General features: G+C 42.4%; 1 protein-coding gene and 1 pseudogene across 1 annotated transcript in view; one reads left to right on the top strand and one right to left on the bottom strand.

Moving 5' to 3' along the window:
- Positions 1–9: 9 nt before the first annotated feature.
- On the bottom strand, positions 10–13,891 carry LOC147313868 (uncharacterized; annotated as a pseudogene).
- A 1,879-nt stretch (positions 13,892–15,770) lies between these two features.
- Positions 15,771–19,501, top strand: part of LOC147313869 (amyloid protein-binding protein 2-like) — a 34,836-nt gene continuing 31,105 nt past the window's right edge. The window contains exon 1 of the mRNA XM_086260587.1: positions 15,771–15,994. Coding sequence (XP_086116713.1) covers positions 15,974–15,994 — 21 coding nt within the window. The 5' untranslated portion in view covers positions 15,771–15,973. The remainder of the gene's footprint in view (positions 15,995–19,501) is intronic.

The raw sequence follows: 19,501 nt of genomic DNA on the forward strand, positions 1-19,501 counted from the left end.
GCGTGCAGCTTAGAGGGAACATTGCACTGTAGGGATGTTTTCGGCAGCAGGAACTGGGAAATGACTCAAGGATGAGGGAAAGAGCAATGCAGCACCATACGTAAACATCCTTGATGATAACTTGCTCAAGGGCACTATAACAGGACAGTGATGCTAAGCACACAGTTAAGATAACAAAGGAATAAATGGTATATGCCACATTTCTCTAGAAGGCTCTGCTGTTTTTCCTGCAGCAGCACGCAGCTGTCCGAGCGGACGTTTGAACAGTGGAGAAGTTCCCACGTGAAGAACGACGAACAAAGTGCCAGCCACTGCAGCACCATGCTGCCTTTCCAATACAGTTACATTAGCAGATAATTTCCTTTTCTCGGGATGTAACGGCCACTAAACACTTTGCACACACAACACATTTACAGTAAACACTGCACACATTTGCTTTATTAGATTTTTACAGTAACGTTGCATTTTAAGCCTTTTAAATGGTCAAATAAAGTATATAAATATATTTCAAATGCATTTTATCTAACCATCAAAGTCTTAAGTCTCACAGATTTCCCTTTGGTAAACTGTCTTTCTGGGGGAATAACAGCAATGACAATGCAGGTGTTCAAGTACTGCTGACATTCCAAAGACTTCCTGTCCCCTCTAAATGACAAAAGCATTATTCCACAGTGTCAAGGTAACAGGATGAGCCTCATCTGCCAAATGCAAAATCAAATGTGATTTAAAAAGAGAAATCGAGCTCTTAGTTTCTTCCAGGTGCTCGATGTGTGTCCATATGCACCACACCTGCAGAGAAAACATCTGTGAGAGAGTTCTCCAGTGGACCGTTTGGGTTCATGTTTCAGACACATGAGCGTTTGCCACATAACCTCAGCTGACAGAGCCAGCACTCGGCCTGCAACCAGCAGCAACATCCCCACATGCTGGATCCACAAAGGCAGCTCCAACCAGTGGGACAGCCCTCCCACTGGCATGGATACAGCCACACAGGGAGGCAAGCCGCCCACCACCCAAACTCCCAGAGGTGTCCGAAACCCCGGCAGCAAGACATTTATGTGGAGCTGTGTACCAGCACTAGCTCAAACACGTTGGCAGGAGGATTACCGTTTGCCATGACAGCCTGTACGAGTGGGGGGCTGCTGCCGAAGCTGTTCTTCCACTGCGCCCCCGGGTGTTGTGGTTATCCATGAACACACACCACTCCAGTGCAGACACCATCCAACCCCACAGCAATTCAATGCACCACCGCTGTTAGTGTGGCACAAATGTTAAGGCGGTGTTGAATTCTCCCAATTCTTTGAATCTTTGGGCTGAAGGAGGGACAATACTCGGTGTATAAATGCTCAATCAACAATCATTTATTTCCATACAATTCAACAGTCAGAGCATTACAACGTCCGGACGGGAGAGATGCTACCAGAGGGTCAGGCACATGTCTCAAAATGGTGACGGGTTGCTCAGCTTTTTATAGTCTCTAGTGGCCCCCAGCTAGTCGTAAAAGCCAAAACATCACATTTTTTCTCTGTTACAGCGCCTAAGTTATGACCTCGGCAGTTGTTTCTCTGCTTTCTGTAAGGTGGGGGTGTGGAATGTGGTCTATCTATCTCCCCTGTCTTTAGACACAGAGTCTCCTGCTTACAACCTTCTCTTCATGATTCAACAATTAAGCATGTCAAGAAAACAGTGTAACACATTCCCAGCAGATCAAGGATACAGAGTGATGCACATTTATCTAATGAACTAATATGTGAATATGTTCTGTTAACTCAAAAGTATAATGAGAACTAAACTACATACAGCTCACACACTCTATATTAAAGGGTATAATGTGATCTACAGCAGTATTCTAATTCAACTACTTTGATTACATATATAAGGTAACATATAATAACAGAATAATCTAATAATTCCCCCTTTTGATCTCTGAAAGAGATCACTTACAACATGCACTCCAGGGTTGCAAGGTCCAAGTTTTCTTGATCCTGAGGCCCTCTGTCCCCCTTTAACGGGTGGACCATATGTGGGATGACCTCTGTGTTCACGCAGTTCAGATGCAAGCAAAGTTAGATTTACAACCATAACAGCAGTTACAGATGACTCTCCCATCACTCCCCAGTTCTCCCACAGCTTTATTTTGGTGCTCCAGTTTTCCACTCCCATTTTAATGCCCCCTTATACCTTTCAAATGTACTTAGACTAGAACCTCTGTCTAAGGAGCTTTTAACCTTTATTTTTATTGCTGCAGCTACCAATATCTTCCAGTTGGGTGATTCTCAGCTTCTTTCTTCGACCTCCGGGGTTAGACCACCCTTTAGTCATTGCACAGTTCTGGATTATTCTGCCCCGATTTCAAACAAAGATCTGTGTGTTTTGGGTTCACCGGCGTGTCCCCCTTTTTGCCAAGAGCCTCTTGAACCTCGTTGGTCTGGTGTTCCTCGTTTTCGCCAACCCCTTCATGGTTATTGCTGTGTTTGTGGGATCCATGTTCTCCAGGAGCCCAAACGTCATGACACTTGACCCCAGTTGCTGTCTCGGCAGTCCCTACATCTGTCCCTGCTGTGAAGGGTCCTCACATCTCCGGGTCCCCGTCTGGTGTCTGTTCCTTTCTCTGCAAGAGAGAGAAAACCAAAACACCTCTCTCCCTAGCCTTGATAATCTAATATTGTTATCCATTGTTCTTCTAATGATTCAAATTTGGTTTAAAATATTATGTTCAGAACCTATTCTAATCATAATCTATGTGTGTGTAAAATAAATCAAAAATTAATGAACCATTTCTAAGTCTAACACATTATAAGCTTAAGTTTTACCATAGCTAAATTATTAAACACAGAAATAAAGTCATAAAATGTTCATAACACCATTGTTTGATGTTCGGACTCAACTCCCCCTTTTTGACACACTCCCATGTGTCAATTCATTGGAGCTAGACACTTAAAAGAGAAGGTTAGTGTCATCATATCTGGTAACTGGTCCATCCAGAGCTGTAACATTTTGAAATGTACATACAACAAGCCAAACCACACCTTGGTCACACCAACCCTTTTCTGCCCCGAAGATGTCCAATGCCATCCTAGTATGGACTGTCAAAAGTGGCTTTAACGCTGACTATCCTGACAATCCATTTTATAACGTTTCCTGGTCAGATTTGCCAATCTCTGCACCAGGGTTTTAAACTTTTCGCCATTTCCATTAGTTGTTATTTTTATTTAGTTTCGACTCCAGATTTTCAATTTTTACCAGTTGTAATTAGTTTTTACCAATTCTTTGCTAGTTTAGTTTTTATTTTCTGAAAATCCTTAGTTTCAATTTAGTTTTATTTGTGTTTTGCAAAAATTAAGTGTAACAAAATCCCAGTTCCATCATATCAGTCATGCTCTTCTGGTTATCCTTGGGTGTTGAGACTAATAACTATTAACTCTTGCCGCACCGTGTGGTCCTAATTTTGGTTCAAGTGAATTGATAACCTTTTGAAGGCGATTGTTTCACACCTTTATTTAGATGTCCCAGTCCTGTTGTCTCGGGATACATCACGCTGCCTTATCTGGGGTTAGCTGTTTTCTGGGGATGCGGGTTGAGTGGGTGAGCTCTTCAAGGAGGGGGAGTGTGCTCCCCCTGATGAGGTCTTCTAGGTAAGCTAGGTTAACCTTCTTGTGTGAGCTTTTCAAGTGCACTTTAAGGTTAGTGGGACTTTTAGTTTTATAAATGTCCCTCATGTCCCCCTGATGACCCAGTATTTCATTTTTGCACACTGTAGTACACATTTTAGTTTTTGCTTGTAGCTCGCATACTCTACTTGCCACTCCTCTAATTCCTGATGTTTCTTAGAGAGGGCAACAGTACCTTTAAAATTATATCACATGTGTGGGGGTGTGGCCTTGCCAATTGTTTTGCCCACCTTTTCAAAATGGCTGGCGTGCCCACAAGCACATTTCATGGAAAAAGAAAGGTAAGCTTGATATTTACATTTAAAATGTTTTGTTAAACTCAGATTTTTATTTTATTCTTTTTGCAAGTACCCCTCCTCGGTGGCGAGAAACTGTTGGTGTGGTCAAGTGGGTGCTCTGGAAACAAACGCTCAGGACAGAACAGTTATCAGTCATGTACTTCCTACAAATTTTGCATATGTTTTATTCCATATTGATCCTCTGAGTGTAATGGTACATTTTAATTTGAATTTATCCAAACTAAACACAATATTTTCTTTATTTACTTTGCTCTTGTTCTTTTTCAGTACCACATCCTATCAAATGTCCCTGTCAATTATATTCTACATTTAATAACTTACTATTTCAAGTGAGAACCTAAATCACGTGGACCAATGTTTATTATTGCATATCTCTATTCTGAATGTGGCCAGTCATTCATAGGTATTGTTCAATTTTGGCGATTTTCCTCTATAAAATTTAATTGACTTTTTACAGTGGCCTGCTATGGTTAATAATAGCATATTCCAGTCATGAGTGATATCAATAGTTATCTCCACTGTAGCATTTGGCATTCCCAATAATATAACATGATACCTTACTCAAAACACAGCTAATATAGCACAGTTTTCTTAATGCAAACATCAGTAACTCAAAATCAGCAACCACAGTGTTAAGTCTGCAGTTCATACTTATGTGAAGCTAGAGTCTCCTCCTCCAGTCTCTCTTATCCTCCTGCTCCTGAAAAAACAAAACAAAACAAAGCGAAGCATCCACCCTTCTCTTGTCGGCTGGGTGAATTGTTTATGAATTGTTTATTGGCATTTACGAATCCTAAAGTTGGTGCAGTCATTGTCTCAGTATCAAGTCAGTCAAAACTTTTAGTCGTCAGTCCATCACAGTCCATTCACATGCATACCTCCATACACATTCATACCAGATGTTGCTGATAATGGAGTCTCACGCGCAACCTATTCGAGCCTCCATCACCAGCAAGATGACGTCATCATTTTAAAGGAAAACAATTCCTTGTTGTTTTTTGGGCCGGATTGACTCGGTGCAATCCTTTAGACTCAGAACTTCTCAGTGTTCCCTATAAGTGAATTTCTCCCAAGCCAATTACAATCATGGAGAAGCACACTTTGCAACTGTTTACAGTAATAATATTTTATAGCGCTTTAAATTTCAATCTTTCAGGCCTGGTTTAAAGAGCTGATTGTTAAATCATGAACTCACAAAATATCAACATATCACCACCGGTGGATCACACCTCTCAGATGTTTTTTCTCCAGTGCACTGTAACAAAAACGAAAACAGACATAACCAACAAAATACTACTAAAATAACACAAACTAGGGCCCGTTGCAGACATGTCCAAGCATAAAACTATCCCTCTCTCGCTTACGAGAAAGAACACAAGCCAAAGCTCACTGATAAAATCAAGCTAGCGCTAAACAAAACCAAACAATCAACCAGAAATTCACAGGAACATTTTGCTTCCTGCCGGGACAATATTGTGTGGGAATGAGAACCTCAGGTGCCGTAACACCTTTTGTTCCTCCTTGAATTAAAACTCAATCACAGAAAATGCCGTACTCCAACCTAAAACTTACACTATTAATTCATCAATTTCACTCTGTGCCACTGTTCCTCATCAGGGCTGTGTGAAGCACAGCAAAGAATTCAGTCAAGGCCTTGAGCCATAAACAGACATCACGCACAGACATTGTTTTCATAACCAAACTGTTTTAGACCTTATTCCTAAAATCTACATAAATGCCTTCTAGGTGACATATAACACATTCTAAGTAATCAATGGCTCCTCATAATAATTATGCATTGGGATGTTTGTGTGCAGCATTTTGCATATCAGCATAAGCAAAGCATTCTTCATTGCATCAGCGTGTATGTGTGTGTGCGTGTGTGTGTGTGTGTGTGTGTGTGTTTGTTCATCACTTTCCTGTTCTGGTGTTCTGGGTAAACCACGGCCTGAAGCATGCCCTGGGGTCCTGCCCCCCTCCTTTTTCAGTTTGTTTGCGACCATTGCTGCTGCTGCTGCTCAAAATTCAGTCCGTCCTGGTTCTGACCCCAATTGGGGCAGTCCTTTCTCCAGTGTCAATGTTCACCGCAGGTGAAACCTGCATCTTCTTCTGTGTTTTTGTCCATTCTGAGGTGCCTTCTGTCCTCAGTTACTCCTCCTGTCTCGGTCACGCCCTTTTTGCCGCCCGATCATCCGTGTTGGTCCATCACTGTCCTGCACAGTGTGAATGCAAAGTTATCAAGGTCAGCATTCTTTCGCTCGGCCTTACTTTTCATTCGGGCTTGGCGGGCGTCTCGTCACAGCTCTGTCAGCTGACGCAGTCTGGGAATTTTTCCTCCGTGTAGTGAAACGGGCCTTAGGTTTAGTGCTCTCTGTCTCTGCTGCATGAGATCACATTCCTGCAGGTCTGTTGACATTCTCAGGTCGTTGTTGTGGATCCAGCTGTTGCAGCATTTGGTCAGTGTCACGTATGGGGGAGAGCAGGAGTCCAGTCAGCCTCGGCTTTCAGGGCCGGCAAAGCAGCCTGTAATTAAATATGTATAGAAAAAACAAAAACAAAACAAAACAAAAACAAACAAAAAACAAAAAACAAAAACAAACGAACAGGAAAATGATGTTGTGTTGGCTGTGTTATTCAGAGGGGAGACAACGGGGCCAGGCCCTGTGTCAGCCTTCTCTCCCCCTTTTTTTGTTTTTTGTCTCCCGATATAATCAACTCCTAACCCACCAAGTTGACAGGACAACACAGGTACATGTTAAAATTCTTAAGATCATGTTTAAAAACCCAAAAAAGGAACTTTCTTTCATTCAGTAATCACTTTTATTAATCAATCAACAGAAAACATGTCACAATTTGAATCTTTTAACCACTAAATTTGTTGTGTCTTGCCTGGTTGGTTAGACCAGTGTTCCTTTTTTTTTTTTTTTTTAGTTAAATTGTTGTCCTGCAACCCAGAGGGTTTCTTTGTCAGTAATGTATAGACTTCATCATTTAAGTATGTTAATTTTTCTTTAACCTTGCTGGAAAATCTTCACGTGTTCATGAGTGTAAGCTGTTTCTTCATTGCGTGTATGTGCATTTGTATAAAAGCAGGTTAATTTTATCTTTTCTCAAACTAGGCGTTACCTTAAAAGGAGCCTTTCTCTCAGATTTCTCTGCTTGTGTGTTTTTGTTTCACCTTTTTGTTGTGATGCTCCGGACGCCTTCCCAACCTCCACAAGTCCGTTGGCCCCAATTTTATGTGTTAAAACTTCTCTTAATTTCTCCTCTAATTCTCTCCTCGCTGCTGTCTTTTTCACAGCTGCTGATTCGTGCTGGGTGTGGTTCCCATTACCTATAATTTTGCTTCGGCCGCTGTGCTTGTGGGGGCAGTTGGTCCAGGTCCGCAGCTTCCTGTATTAACACACTAAGAGATTTATTTAATTTCATTTTCATCACATGTTAAACAGATAAGCAGGCAACACGCCTACCTTGACAGCGTAAACTGTACGCCAGTCTCCCAACACATTCCTCTCTCTACTCCTCCATAATTCTCCACTGCACACCTCTTACTATCTCTCCTTTTTATTTTTATTACACCACAGAGTAATACACCCAATTATGCCCGTCTATCTCTATGTGGCTCCAAATTCCCTCTTTATTTTAATTTCACACTCGTCAGGGGACAGGCACACAACAATTTCAACCACTGAAACGAGGAATTCAACCTTTTTATATTTCTTTACTAATCTAGACTCAACGTTTGTTCGCAAAATGTGTCTTGTTCTAGTCCGGAATAAATGTGAACCCGTGATTACACGGCCGTTCCAGTGTTATTTCCGTAGCTATGCGGGGGCCCTCACCTCCCCAAGTCACCACCTCGGCACCCGGACGCCGCCGGTCCTGGCCACGCGTCCACGGACAGGAGGGTCGCCACTCCTAGGGCAAAGTTCCACAGGTACACTAGGCATCAACCTTTGATCCTAAAATGTGTATTTGCTCTAATGTCCTCCTAATCAAACACATCAACCGTCACTGTCACTGTGTTCACGCTTCACACTCCACACAGAAAACACACTCAGAGCGCGCCTCACTCACACTCTCACTCAGTGCGCGCTTTACCCACAAGACAGCACCCAGAGCGCGCTTCGCAGCTTCACACACACACTCTCACCCAGAGCGCGCTTTGACACTCACACACAACACTTTTCCTCAGCGGGAATTTTACACAGAAACCTCTGAGCTCAACTATTAGATCTTCTGAAAGCACACTGCACCATAGACCAAAATACCCCTTTCTCTGCGCTTATGACCGCCACCACGGGGCAAAGTCGCATCATAAAAGTGATGCTTGCATCCCCGAAGTTATACCTGACATCATAAACCAGGTGTTGCTATGTACTAAATTTTTACTTTGTATTATGACCGCAGCCCTTTATACTCGACTGACGCCACAAACCACCGTCAAAACCTCTATCCAATGTACTAAAACTAGCACCAACCACTACTGCACTTCACGGCCGCACCACCGGAACACGCCGTATCATAAACCAAACCTACGGACGTGTTTCGCTCTCGCGTTGCCAGCGTTCAACTGCACCGTGAAGCCAGCATCTGCTTTTCCTTAAATCAACTTCTATTTCATAGCCGGCAAAAGCCAGGACGTCACTGACACCATAAACAAAATAAACAAACCTCGACTTCAATGTACTGGACTAATGGCCGCGTCTTCAGAAGAAATTCTAACGTATTATTGCTACAGAAGCCAGTATTAGACAAAATTAAATGTGGAAGGTAAAGTGGCTGCAACTAGTCCAACGTAGTATGTTATTAGTATCTCGGTAGAAGCAGTTTACTGCAACTAGTCCAACGTAGTATGTTATTAGTATCTCGGTAGAAGCAGTTTATTTAACACACTGGAATTCAGCCTCAACTTATGTTGTTAGTATCTTGCGCCAAAAACCAGACACCGACAAATTTACTGTGAAAATACATGTGACTCAGCGAACAGATTAATTTGGAAAGCCCAATATGCACATTTGGTATTTATAATACAACAGGCTGTGCTTACCTTTTTATTTTTGGACCGGTCCTCTGTTCACCTCGCCTCACGATCTCACCAAAGGTCAAATCTGCACCTCCTCAGCACACCAAAGATCCGGGTCACACGGCACCAAGTTGTTGAATTCTCCCAATTCTTTGAATCTTTGGGCTGAAGGAGGGACAATACTCGGTGTATAAATGCTCAATCAACAATCATTTATTTCCATACAATTCAACAGTCAGAGCATTACAACGTCCGGACAGGAGAGATGCTACCAGAGGGTCAGGCACATGTCTCAAAATGGTGACGGGTTGCTCAGCTTTTTATAGTCTCTAGTGGCCCCCAGCTAGTCGTAAAAGCCAAAACATCACATTTTTTCTCTGTTACAGCGCCTAAGTTATGACCTCGGCAGTTGTTTCTCTGCTTTCTGTAAGGTGGGGGTGTGGAATGTGGTCTATCTATCTCCCCTGTCTTTAGACACAGAGTCTCCTGCTTACAACCTTCTCTTCATGATTCAACAATTAAGCATGTCAAGAAAACAGTGTCACACATTCCCAGCAGATCAAGGATACAGAGTGATGCACATTTATCTAATGAACTAATATGTGAATATGTTCTGTTAACTCAAAAGTATAATGAGAACTAAACTACATACAGCTCACACACTCTATATTAAAGGGTATAATGTGATCTACAGCAGTATTCTAATTCAACTACCTTGATTACATATATAAGGTAACATATAATAACAGAATAATCTAATATTGATTACCGTTTGCCATGACAGCCTGTACGAGTGGGGGGCTGCTGCCGAAGCTGTTCTTCCACTGCGCCCCCGGGTGTTGTGGTTATCCATGAACACACACCACTCCAGTGCAGACACCATCCAACCCCACAGCAATTCAATGCACCACCGCTGTTAGTGTGGCACAAATGTTAAGGCGGCAAAGAACTGCAGAGTTTTTCTGATTCCTCTCGTGTTTTTGTGATTCATCTGCCCCCCCCCCCTCTCATTTCCCCCCATTCATAAGCTCCTCCTCCAAGTACTCCTCCCATCTTCAAAATACTCTCTCCCTCTCTGTCCTTCTGCACGTCCTTTTCAGCTTAATGTCTCTGTTGGTTGTTTTCTCCTTCCTCAGTCTCCACCTTCACAACTCATAATACGCCTTTACTTCACCTCGCTGCTTATCCCACTTTACTTTTGAATACTTCCTCATCCCACCACCAAGCCTCCTTGTTCCATTTCCTCTGTGCAGAGGCTGCCCCGAACACCTCCTCAGCAGGTTGATTACGGCTTTAGTCACCAATACCTCATCTCAAGTCTTTCCTGACTTCTGCACAACATTTTTTGCTGGTATTTAAGTACAGCCTCGTTTTCATCGCCTTGTGCATGTGTGATGATGTGCTTCAAACGTAAGACCTTAAGCAGCAGACTCCACAGCATGCCTCTGCCCAGGTTATCGACAGCTACATCCAGCCATGCTGCAAACCTGGAGGTCAGGCCCAGCCTCCTTGCCAGCCAGCCGTCCACTGCTGCACAGAGAACAGTGGGGCTTAGATGGGATTAAACAGTTCTTATCTGCACTAAGAACAGTGTGAAGCTCATATTCAAGCAGCCCATGCAGACAGTTCTTACTTGTCATATGGAAAACACAAGTGATAAAAACTTCATCAAAGCTTAATGGACTCCGCCATAATATATTATTGCTTATAGATAAAAAGCTGGTGTCAAAACATCATCACCAGGACCCTGAATTCACCCGCAATGTACATCAGGACAAAACATGGACTCACAAAGACCAGCACCTTACTAATACCTTAATAATGCTTAATAGTGCAGCATTGTTATAAAGTGCTACACTTATTTCCTGAACGTTTACATTAGTCACACATCACTGTCAACATTATATTCAAACAGACCATTTATACTATCATATATAACTCACTGTAGCTAATTCATTTCTACGTTACTCCCTTCCTTCTTTGGTTATTTCAGCACTACCTGCACAGTTACGTTGTTACATTATCTGTGCAAAATCGACAAAAATCTGTTTCTTCAGTTATTTATAAAGATCTGTTCAGGGTTTACGGATGGGTGACAAATTAAAGGAAAACTTAGCAAAGTCTCTTAGTACAGTTTTAGGATTAAAATAGGAGCTTCCATGCTCTGTGAGAAAAGAAGGAGGACAAATCAGGCCTGATTGTTTAAGACCTTGTATGTGAGGAGCAGGATTTTGAATTCTGGATTTAACAGGAAGCCAAAACAGGAGAAATCTGCTCTCTCTTTCTAGTCCCTGTCAGGACTCTTGCTGCAGCATTTTGGATCAGCTGAAGGCTTTTCAGGGAGTTTTTAGGACTTCCTGATAATAATGAATTACAGTCGTCCAGCCTGGAAGTAATAAATGCATGAACTAGTTTTTCAGCGTCACTCTGAGACAGGATATTTCTAACTTTAGAGATGTTGCACAAATGGAAGAAAGTAGTCTTACATATTTGCTTAATATGTGCGTTGAAGGACATGTCCTGGTCAAAAATGACTCCAAGGTTCCTCACAGTGTTACTGGAGGCCAAGGTAATGCCATCCAGAGTAAGAATCTGCTTAGATACCATATTTCTAGGCTTTTCAGGGCCGAGTACAATAACCTCAGTTTGATCTGAATTAAGAAGCAGAAAGTTAGCGGCCATCCAGGTCTTTATGTCTTTAAGACATTCCTGCAGTTTAACTCATTGGTGTGTGTTATCTGGCTTCATGGACAGATAGAGCTGGGTGTCATCTGCATAGCAGTGTAAATGTATGCTATGTCTTCTAATGATGCTGCCTAAGGGAAGCATGTATAATGTAAACAGAATTGGTCCTAGCACTGAACCCTGTGGAACTCCATAATTAACCTCAGTGTGTGAAGAGGACTCTCCATTTACATGCACAAACTGGAGTCTATTAGATAGATATGATACAAACCACTGCAGCACAGTACCTGTAATACCTACAGCATGTTCTAATCGCTCTAATAGGATATTATGGTCGACAGTATCGAACGCTGCACTAAGGTCTAGCAGGACAAGCACAGACATGAGTCCACTGTCAGAGGCCATAGAAGGATCCTTTTAAATAGTCCAGAGTATGTGAAGCATTGTGGGTTAATTTATTATTAAACTGAGGCAGATAAAGTGCTTGAAGTTTACAGAATAAAGCGCTGTATGGTTAAAGGTAACTTTGAGTCTAAAGTGCCTTATGTGGTCAGTAAGACCTAAAAAAAGTATTTTAAATAGTCTTGAAATGCCCCTCTTCACATATGGTACATGTATGATCAACTGCATATACCTGCTTAGGAGAAATGCAGAAATTATTCAAGTTATTTTCAGCAAAGTCATTCAAAAGTTGTGCTCACAGATCCAGCGAGCTAAGCAGAGGGTGCATTACCATCAAGAGATACACGCAGTGAGTAAAGAGGGAGAAACACTACTGGTAAGCAGCCCATGCAGCAAACACCAGCCAATCCTGATGTATCCTGAAAAACACAGAGACATGACAAACTGAGACTCACACAGTACTTGATACACTTAAGGCCAGCTCACAATTTCTACACATTTTTCAAGTGTGGTCATTCTGCTTCAGCAGCTTCCCAACACACCGAAATGCTCCAGCAGGCAACAAGCTGCTTTATGTTCACAGCACCAGTTAAGTGACTCGTTATACAAACACACAGCAATGTAACACAACTGAGTGTTTCTCACCAACTATATTCGGCCAGTAAAGCAGTAAATTGGTCATGTGATTTTGACGCGCCGACGTGTCCGGCGACCCCAGAGGTTTAACTTAATATTTAAGTGTCTCTTGGTTTTAGACTAGTTGTTTAGTCTATTTTGATGTTTTAAACCATATCACAGGGTTTTTACTTCACCATTTACGGGGTTTTAACAAGCAAACAAAAGACAGATCGTGATGTTTGAAAATGTTTTGGAAATATTCTTTAAAGATTAGATGTAAAATACGCAGAGGATAAATTCAATTGGTTTATTAGTTTATTACATAAGTTGAAAAAAAGTTAAACAAGTAAATAAAGAAACAACGTAAAAGAAAAGTAAACAAAACAAATCGGTAAATAAAGGAAAATGGTAATAAGAAGGGAAAAAAAAGAAAAGAGAAAACCCCAACAATCCCCTCTGAGCAAGCACTAGGCGACAGTGGGGAAGAAAAACTGCCTTTAAACGGGCAGAAACTTCCGGCAGAACCAGGCTCACGAGGGGCAGTCAACTGCCGGGACTGGTTGGGGTGAAAAAAGATGAAGGAGAGAGGGAAGAAGTGTTAGGAGAGAAGGGGAGAGGAGAGGTGAAAATTAAGATGGAACAGAGGTGGAGGGAGACGAGGTGACATCTGCAGTAGAAAAAATAGAAAAAGTAGAAAAAGCAGGAGTGTCCCTCCTCCAGAAGAAGCGGAAACGTTTTTTCTTCTTTTCCATGAGCTTTTCCACGACCACTTTTTTCTCTAGGATGAGGGTTCTCAGCTGATCGGTTGTTTCTTCAACTTCCTTCTCAAGTTTCTGGCATCTTTGCTCCATTTCTTTTAATAGATTGCGGTTGTCTGTATTTTGCTGTTGTTTTTCCTCGTGCATCTTTTCTAACTGCTCATTTCTTCTCTCCAAGTCCTGGAGAATACGTTTTTTTTCTTCTTCCTGTTGCTCTTTCTCTTGAAGAAGCTCTTTATTTTTGCACTCTGTTTCATCCAGCCTGACTTTCAGCACTTCGTATTTTTTCTTTATGCCTTTGAGTTGGTCCTGCATTTGTGTGACCCCTTCCTTTTTCTGTCCGAGGATTTGTGCAGTTTGTTCCATAGCTTCATCAAGCGTTCCTTGGAGCGCCTGATTCTTTTGCTCCATGTTTTGGAGATCCCTTTGCATCTCCCCAATAGTAGCATTCGCGCGTTGAAGCTGGGCAGACGTTTCTTTTAATTCAGCACTCTTTGTCTTGTTTTCCTTCATCAGGACCAAAATCCTCTCTCGTGCTTCACCAAACTTTCCTTCCCAGGCCTCACTAATAATTTTTGTGTAAGGCTGGCGTTGCTGTTGTTTTTCCAGCTCTTGATTTCGTGCTTCCAATTGTCTGCACTTCTCCTCCAGTTGAAGCTTCTCTTCTTCAATTTGTTTAATTTTTGCATGTAGGTCGGAGTTTTCCTGTAATGTCCTTTGGACTGACGAGGCACCAATGGATCGTGTCATATCAGGCTTACCTCTTGCAGTGAGTGGCCGGCCAGACCTCGAAGGAGAGGCAGCAAGATTGTTTATTCCTTGTTGGTGTTTTCGTGGATACATTTTTAATCCTGTGCACAGTGACTCTGAAGAGGTTTACAAATACTTTCAAATGTATCTCTGGTCGAACGTTTGAAGGCTGCGAACAAACTGACTAAAACTTGCTGCTCCTGACCCCTATTTATAGAAAAACTTCAAAGGATCAAAGGCATGTCCTTGTGACATCATCACATGTCCTTGTGACATCATCACTCTTTATGAATCAGATTGTCACATGACATTTTAGAATGGGGATGTTTGTTTGTTTTTAAACCGTTTTCAAATTTAACCCTCTGTGGTCCAGGGTATAATTGGCCGTTCTTGACTACTACTGAAAACAAGAGGTCTGCTCTGTGGGTTGAACCATTTGTTAATGGTGGAGGGGGGTAACACTATGCAATATATTCAGTTTTAGAATTTATATTCACTGTTAACTGTAACTGCACTTAAAGTGTTAATACTATCTTATTTTAATAAACAACACTGTCATATGTAAAACTAGGGTGGCACTTGGGGTGGCAAGAGATCATTTTAGGGTGACACTTGCCACCCCATGCCACCCTTCTAGATCCGCCTCTGCAAGCATTATGACAAACTTTAAATAAGTATTTACGACTTTGGTGTAAAAATTCTGAACTCACAACGACTGACATAAGTGGACTACTTCCCATATTCACTGAAATGCAACAAACGCCATATACGCGTTAGACACTAGTGATGGGACGTTCTGTATCGAGGCTTCGAAGCGTGTGTCGAGTAATGGAGGGGGCGTTTCCGCGAAGCGCGTATCGAGGCTTGCTTCATTTATGGGAGGAGCTGAAAATGATGACGTCCGAAGCCTCGCTGCCCGGCTGTACCACGTGACTGGTTCAGGAAGCGGTTCAAACTTTGCCGCAAATAATCATTTTCCATACTGCCAGCATAAATATACACAGTATACTGCCATCACTACAATATAGATGTTTTACACACTCCTTTTGTTGTTGACATTTACAGGCTGTGTGCAAAATGCCACACTCTTCAAATTCATGCCAACTAATATTTTTACGTCCAGTAGGTGTTCTGCTAGAGCAAATGAAGCTTCAAGAAGCTTCGCGTTGAGGTGAACCAATTGGATGAAAAGCTTCAGTGCTTCATGAGGCTTCATCTGCCCATCACTATTAGACACTATATATTGCAAACTTTCATCTGCTATGTGCCACCAGTATCGTCTGACTGAACGTACCTTCGGGGGTCGCTGTGGGGAGAGTCAGCTAGCGTTATTCAGCAGCACCACCACACGGTGGGGCTGTTATCACTGGTTTGAACTGTGGCTGCACTCGTCGCACACTGACAGCTTGGTATGACTTCGCATACTAAGTAAAAGTGCTGTTTTGCATTTTCCCGGATAAGACTGAAAACCCCGTCTGAAGTCGAAACCCCCCACCCCTGTATGTGATTCGGGTTGCGTTCACTCGTATTAGAACTCGCAGATCAACTGACCTGTAGAGTCAGATCATGTGACAGAATGGAGGCGTCGCTGAAAAACATTCACCCGTTCACCACATACACATACCGCCAGGAGCCCATTTCACAATAAACGGATAAGGCGACAAACACCCCTGTCCAACTCAGCTCGTAACGTTTATTTCCTCACACTGCAATGAAATGAGGGGAGCATGGGGGCCAAGGAGTCGAGGATAGGATTCCTGTCATATGACGAGGCCGTTAAGAGAGGTAAGCCAAAAATCGTGGGAAGTAGAAATCTGTCGTTGCGCTAGGTTAGCTGTCTGCTTTTGGGCTAGCCATATGGAAAAGAGAACGTCCTGACCACCCGTTAAAGTGTAACGCTTTAACTGGGTTCACCTGTTATACGAAGTAGACGCCGGGTATAAAGTAAACGCACGGCCTCGATGGAATTGTTGTGCCCAGTATTCATTTCGGCATTAAAATTTGTCGAAAAGCTTCCTTATTTTTTCTGATGTTTAGTTAATCACTAGCTGAGCATGTATTTTCCGCAGTCGTTTGCCCTCGTAAGAGACAACGCTGGGTTGCAGCGGAAAGCGTATGTGGATAATGAAATCTTGAAAAATAACGTAGTTAAACAGTCGCTGTGTAAAATCTGACCGCGCCGAATTTAATTATTATTCCTTATAGCATAGAGATAATCCTGAAGTATTTTTATGAAGCGCGTGTCTTTATTTAAGTGCAAGGTCTAGTTAAATTGGCAGGTTGTTGAACTACGCTTGGTTTGACGTCCTGTCCAGCTAATTGCTGTGGGAGCTAGTGCTGGCTAGCGAGGAGGGATGGGCTGCGCGGACAGTATTTGGAGAAACAGTTGTGAAAGAAATCTCGAATCCGTGCTTGAATATATTTTTCATTTATATATATTTTTGGATGGCATCACAGGTTGCCTCTGTATCAAGCTAACTGCAGCTGACTAACGTTTATGTCTGTGCTGCTACCACTAGCTTGCTTGTCTAGTAGCTAGACAGTTAGCTGGCTTTCACCTAAGTTGTCAGTGGGGAATGCCTCCAGACTGTTTGTTGCAGCCCTCGTCTCCCGGTTTTCAAACCGAGCCATGTGCTGCTTAATCGTTACTGTTGTTGCTAGTGAGCTGTCAGGTTCTGCGGAGCCTAGCGTCCACCAGCTAGCCGTGTAGTTGGAGCGGAACAACAACCAGTTGTGCTTTAAATAGCTGCCGCTGCAGTCAGTCTCTTAAAAATGATCAGGTGGGCTTTTTAACACTGGGGAAGCCATTGGCTGGTCTCTGGTAAACAAACAAGCGTTGACAGGCCTGTAATCTAATGCAGCGTCATGATGTATTTCAGCTCGTATGGGCTTTACTGGAAGCATTTTGTTGTCAGGTTAGTTTAAGTACGCACAGGTGAAGCAATGGATACAGTGTAAGCATAGCGGCACTTATGTAAGATATGGGTGAACATTTATCTGCAAACACACAGAGATCTTATCCCTGATGGCTTTCTTGTTGCACTTTACTCCCTGGGTTGGCAACAGCTGAACTTTGTCAGTCCGGATTCCAGCCACGAGAGCCTGTTACACATCTATTACTGTGTCATATCTTTACCAGGCTTCCGCAGGGAAGTTTGACCGGACATCTTTATTATTATTAATGTTATTATGTTGCCTTAGCACAGTTTAGATTTTCGGGTAGCGTGACTTCAGTCTTTGTAATACTGCGGCTTAAATATGCCTCAAACAGATTGCCAGTTACACTCTGACGATCATATGTGACCATACACACAGGGTGGGATTATCTAGTCGTCCAGTCTTATCAAAGCAGTCACATGACACCATTTCTAATTGCTACAGCAGGCTTGACTGCCGCAATTATGAGTTCAGTTTTCACGAGAGCCTATTCTGCCAGGACATCAGCAGCGTAATGGGCTTACAGTCAGAAAGATTCACCTTTGTTGTGTTATCCTCCGATCACTCCTCACCACCATTTATTCATTCAAGCCTGATTTGTGCGTGGTAGTTTCTCGAGGGATAATTGTGCCTGAAACATTAGATCTGACCAAAAAGTGCGTGTTCCTCCTCATCGTCACTTTTCTGAAATAGAATAAACTCAAATCTTAGAAATGTGGGAAATCTAATATATAAACATGTACCGTAATAAGGGGTTCAAGAGACACACATCTGAGAGTGTTAAGATTTTAGAGGTAAAAGTCATCTTCCCTTTTTCTGTTGACTCACAGTACAATTGAACATTTACTCATGTGGGAGAGTGGAGCGTTAATTTGTTTGAGAGAAGGTTCGAGGCTCAAGTCCAAACATTTGGTGAGTGGCTTGCTGCAGTGACAGCTAACTTCAGGTCAGGTCTAGCGATGGTGTTTATTCCACACTGAACGGCTCCACATGCTTGAATCTGCTGTTATCATTACCATCGTCGTTGTCCGTGAGGAACAGAGCTGACAGAACAGTAACGTGACCTGAACGAACATTTAACTGCATTTGTAAAACTATCAAGGATGATGGGTGTGATTCTCTCTTGAGTAATAAGGTTCGTTTTTAAAGTAATCTCACTTTGAATGGCACTTTACAGCAGGGAAGTGATGCTTCCATTTAGCAGCTGATTGTGCATACTGCAGCAGACAATGTTCACAAAGCTTTCCGTCCAGGGCCAGAGGTGGGCACTCATCATCGTGTATCATATGTGCTTATAGAGACTGTGGTTGAGGAGCCCGGGTACACTTACAGGCTCAGATTTTGGGGATTACATTTGGTTACATTCTGTTTTTCTTTTATACTCCTGTCTTTTTTACACTCCCCAGCCCACTAACTCCAGGCTGCTCTGATTGGTCAGCTTGCCCAGAGATGACAAGCAAATGAACTTAAATTCTAAAAAACCAAAAACCCCTCCCACTCAGTCCAGAATGAACAGAGCTCTGTGTAAATTTCATACAGTAAAGCTTTTTCTTCGTGTTAGAGATACAGTTTTGATAGAATCAAAGCAACAGATTCGTTGTATTAAAGTTCCTCTCTGTGAGTTTTGGGGATTTCACGGCACCACTGTGATGCATTTTTGATTTCATGCATTAGAGCAACCAACAACAGCTTCTTGATAGCATGACCTTCAACCACCACGGGCACCTGCTCCTTCTACAAACATGGAAATCTCTCGTATGATTTAACAACACTTCTAACATCTGTTTTAGTCGTCATTTGGAAACAGTTCACATCAAAGAGTTCCTTCATATCCTAAACCTGAATAGATTACATAGCAGAATGTTTTACAGGATGCAATGAGGTGATTTAATATTATCGATACTGTATTTGTGAAAACCAACACTTTTTTAGAAATGCAACTTCATTCAGTCATTTTCACCCTCTGCTACTCCTGCCACTGAATCACAGTCAGTTTCTTTGCAGTGGGAATAATAGGAAGTGGAGCGCTGAACACAAGTATAGTGTTCAGACCTGCACACTTCATAGAGTCGTAGTTGATTTTTGGACGTTCTGTGATGAAGAAAGCACAACTATTGTGCCACTTTCCTTTTTCACAGTGATGCTCGTGTTTGGCCGAGTTTAACGGCGATGTGCTTGTTGGCGTTCCTTCTTGTCAGTCAAATTCAAGAGGGAGCAGATGATATGGACCCTTCCAGTCATGGTGGTGAGAGGCTGATCTCAGTTGTCACAGGTAGCCCTGTTGTTGATGAACTGGCCTTGAGGAAGACGTTTTTTAACCGAGCAACAATACGTGGCTTTAAAAATGTGGAGCTT

The sequence above is a fragment of the Aulonocara sp. 'chitande type north' Nkhata Bay genome, linkage group LG14, assembly GCF_057382095.1.
Source record: "Aulonocara sp. 'chitande type north' Nkhata Bay isolate Kocher_YH1m ecotype deep benthic linkage group LG14, A_spYH_male_GT1.1, whole genome shotgun sequence".
NCBI classification, from domain to species: domain Eukaryota; kingdom Metazoa; phylum Chordata; class Actinopteri; order Cichliformes; family Cichlidae; genus Aulonocara; species Aulonocara sp. 'chitande type north' Nkhata Bay.